At 34.3% G+C, this 3,826-nt stretch overlaps 1 protein-coding gene across 1 annotated transcript; it reads left to right on the top strand.

Moving 5' to 3' along the window:
• Window positions 1–398: 398 nt before the first annotated feature.
• Window positions 399–1,786, top strand: LOC107917284 (ethylene-responsive transcription factor ERF071). Its single transcript, XM_016846656.2, has 2 exons — window positions 399–788; window positions 869–1,786. The coding sequence occupies exons 1-2, from the start codon at window positions 611–613 to the stop codon at window positions 1,579–1,581; spliced, it is 891 nt and encodes a 296-aa protein (XP_016702145.1). The 5' UTR covers window positions 399–610; the 3' UTR covers window positions 1,582–1,786.
• The last annotated feature ends 2,040 nt before the right edge of the window (window positions 1,787–3,826 follow it).

Below are 3,826 nucleotides of genomic sequence, written 5' to 3'. Positions count from 1 at the left end.
CAACTTTATTATTAAACCAAGTATTCATTTATTCTTTCTATAATTATATTTTTCATTTCCCTAATCAAATGTACTTTTATTAGTATGATACCAATGCCTCGTATAACGTGATGTTAGCCGAGTTCTTTTTGTATTGTGAGTTTTTGAGGCTGTTGCTGTCATCGCACCAGTGTTTCTCTGGTGGTTGTTCATGGTCGACTGATCCCTTCACCGCCGGGCTTGTAATCGATGTTGGCAATCTCCGGCGCTCTTGGCTCCTTCTAGCCCTTGTGCTTGTTCTCATGTATCTTTTGGGCTTTAGGCCATCCCTTGCCGTACTGGTTTTTATTAAATGAAATATTTCAATAAATGAGCATTTAATGATTTGACCGGGCCCCCATTTTCTAACTCGTTGGGTAAAACGCGGGAAAGTTCCTAATCCCCCAACTTGCATTCACCATGCCGCACCCCCTTCTATTTTCCTCTCACTACTTAAACCCCCCCTCCTGTCGTCACTCTTTCTTCCATATCCAAAACTTCCCTTAAACCCTTCCTTTCATTCCTTCTACCTCCTCTTCATTATTATTCTTTCCTTTAAGCTTTTGCAATTAATTTCTTTGCTTTCAAAGAGATGTGTGGTGGTGCTATCATTTCTGAATTCATCACCCGGAAAGGCGGCCATGGCGTCACTGCTTCTGACATCTGGCCCAATTCCCCTTTCGTCAAAAATGGCTTTAGCTCTGACTCAACTCAGTCCTTCCATGATGACTCACTCGCCCTCTGTAAAAGGCACCGACCCCAATCCTCAGGTACTAGTTATTTTCCTTTCAGAAATTATTGGCTTCGGGTTTTTATTTTTTATTTCTTTTTTGGACTTTGTTACGAACAGATGGGGTGCAAGTGGAGAAGAAAGTGAAAAGGCAGAGGAAAAACCTATACAGGGGCATACGCCAGCGTCCATGGGGCAAATGGGCGGCGGAGATCCGTGACCCGAGGAAAGGAGTTCGTGTTTGGCTCGGCACTTTCAACACTGCCGAGGAAGCAGCCCGTGCCTACGACAGGGAAGCTCGTAAAATCCGTGGCAAGAAAGCCAAAGTCAATTTCCCCAACGAAGACGACGCTTTCTCCACCCAATACAACCCGCAAATCAACAACTCAACCACTGCCTGGAATTTCACCCACCCTTCAAATCCTCCCATTTATCAACATCCCCAAGTCAATAATGGATTCCGTTATGGTTGGAACGATCTTGGTGGTTTCGCAACTGACCCAATTGTTGTATCTGAAGAGGACAGTTCAGGGTCCGGCGATCAGAAGACGAATTTATGTTACCTCCCAGTGAAACCCGAAGAACAACAGGAAGGAGAGGCAGTTAATAAATCGGCCATTTTTGAAGTTCAAGAAGAAGAAAACCAAGTGCAGAAACTATCGGAGGAACTAATAGCGTACGAGAATTACATGAAATTCTATCAGATCCCATATCTGGATGGGCAATCGCCGATGACCCAAAATGCCGTGGCTCAGCAAGAGAGTGTCTTCGGTGAACTTTGGAACTTTCTTGCTGATGGCGTCGCTGTTCCTCCGACATCAATGCCAATGTGATGACATGCTTTTTTTTTTCTTTTCAATTTGAAGTTGAAAAGTTGAAGTGCAATTCAGTGGGAATTGATGATTTCTGGTCATTAATTCTTTATTTTCCCTTAATGATGTAAGTTTAATGGTGTTAATTAGGATTAGATGAACTTCCATTTACTTGTCAACTTTGTTTCTTTGTGTTGAAATTTGTGAAATCCTACTACAATTGTACTTAATTTTATTTAATTAATTTAAAATCCAAAATAAACAATTTTAATTACCAAAATGTATGGTCAAAGAAATTTATATGACCTGAGTTTAAGTACAGTTGTTTGAGTTTTACCTTATTATTGTATTTAAAAAGTATTACTCAATTTTTCCTTCTTTTACCCTTTCATATTAAAAAGTGATAATGCAGAGAAGGGTCAGTAACAGGGTGGGTCCCAAAGCGGGTAAGTTGGGCCAAGATGTTTGTAAAGCCGTAAAGGGGCCCCAGTATATGATCGTGTAATTTAATCTAAGCTGCGGCGCCGCCCTTGGTTTTGCGGTTACGGTTTTCATCGTACTATCTTTGTCTTGGCTGAAGCTGACATGTCACATCGACATTTTACCCAATTTCGAATGTTTCCCCACACTTGGGTTGCTGAAAACTGGCGCCCCTAGATTTCCCTCTTTTAGAACCTTGTACGTTCTTACCTCCTTTGAAACATTCAAGTACAAATCAAACTACCCTTTATAATTAACTAATTTTCTTTATTAATTACAATGCATTTAAATTAATTTATTTTTATGATTAATATTATAAATAAATTTATATTTTTTTATACATTTTGTTATTTAATATTTTATTTGATAAAAATAATGTATTAAATTATCATATATGCATGCAATTTCCTAGATTTAACATAGACGAAAAATTGTTTATGGAATTAATTAATTTGTTATTTATGAAATCTATTTATAATAAATGTTTTTTAATTTATTTTGCCAATTCATAATTGTAGTACCGTTAGTTGAAGTACCATTTGCACTACGTGTACTGCCACCGTTCACACATAACGAAAATATGTACTACTACTGCAGTGGGCATGTTCCCAACAACCGCCTAGCTTCTGATTGAATACGTGGGTTAATATGTAATTTATCTTCTCAACTATTTAATTGGTACTTAAATTTGTATTTCAATTACTTAGAATGATATCTTTGCATTAACACTATTAGTTTATATTAACGTGGCACTGATAATTAATTTATTGGTGACATATGATAGCCTCTCAATATGTCATGTGGCGATTATAAATTTTAAAAATTAAAAAAACTTTAAAAATATAAATTAATTTGAAAAATATATTTTTTTCACATTAAAAATGAACCTCGATAAAAAATTATATTTTTTATTAATTTATTTAATTTTAAAAATTTTAAATTTATATCTACTATATGACATATTAAGAGGTTGTCACGTGTCACCAATAGATTGGTATTTGATGCTAATAAATTAATGGTGTTAGTGAAGAGGTATGGACCTAAATAACGAAATACAAGTTCAATTACCAATTATTGGACAAAACACGTTAGCGAAAAAAATATAAATATAAATATAAATATAAATATAAACAAACAATTATTTATATATAAAATAAAATATAAATAGAATAATTTATGTTTAAATTGTCAAATACGTGAACCAATAAAATTGTAACAAAAAGTTGAAATCGAAAAGAAGAACAGAGATTTACTAAACGTTGAGGCATGTTTAACACATGTTCTTTAAGACAGATTCAACCACTCCTATGAGATTGTTTCTTAAGACAGATTCGACCGTTCCTACGGGATTGGGAGAAATGTTGGTTAAGTGTCTCTAAGGATACAACAATACAATGATCAAAACAGTAACATTTTGACAAATGATTTTTTTATAAAAAAATTAATAGAAAATTTTATTCATATATTTTTTAAATTAGCGATATTTACATGCTTTCAATCATTAAACTTAATCAAATATATTTTTTATAAAAAAAAAAGATATTGGAGGTGTGTGGATCCAACCATTAACCCAAAGTTAAATTGTACAAAGGTGAGGCTGCAACTTGAGCGGAAGAAATTGAGTTAAAATTATTGTTTTTTTGCAATGCGAAGATTATGATTAATTGGTTGAATATATATAAGTTATATAAGCATTTCTTATCTGTGTTGTTTACAAAAAAAAAAAAAAAACTCAATCCAAGTCATGATACAATAACTCAATCTTAATTGGTTGATGGTTAAGTCA

This window comes from Gossypium hirsutum, chromosome D08 (genome assembly GCF_007990345.1).
Source record: "Gossypium hirsutum isolate 1008001.06 chromosome D08, Gossypium_hirsutum_v2.1, whole genome shotgun sequence".
In the NCBI taxonomy this organism is placed as follows: domain Eukaryota; kingdom Viridiplantae; phylum Streptophyta; class Magnoliopsida; order Malvales; family Malvaceae; genus Gossypium; species Gossypium hirsutum.
This window is presented reverse-complemented; position numbering and strand designations above follow the sequence as displayed.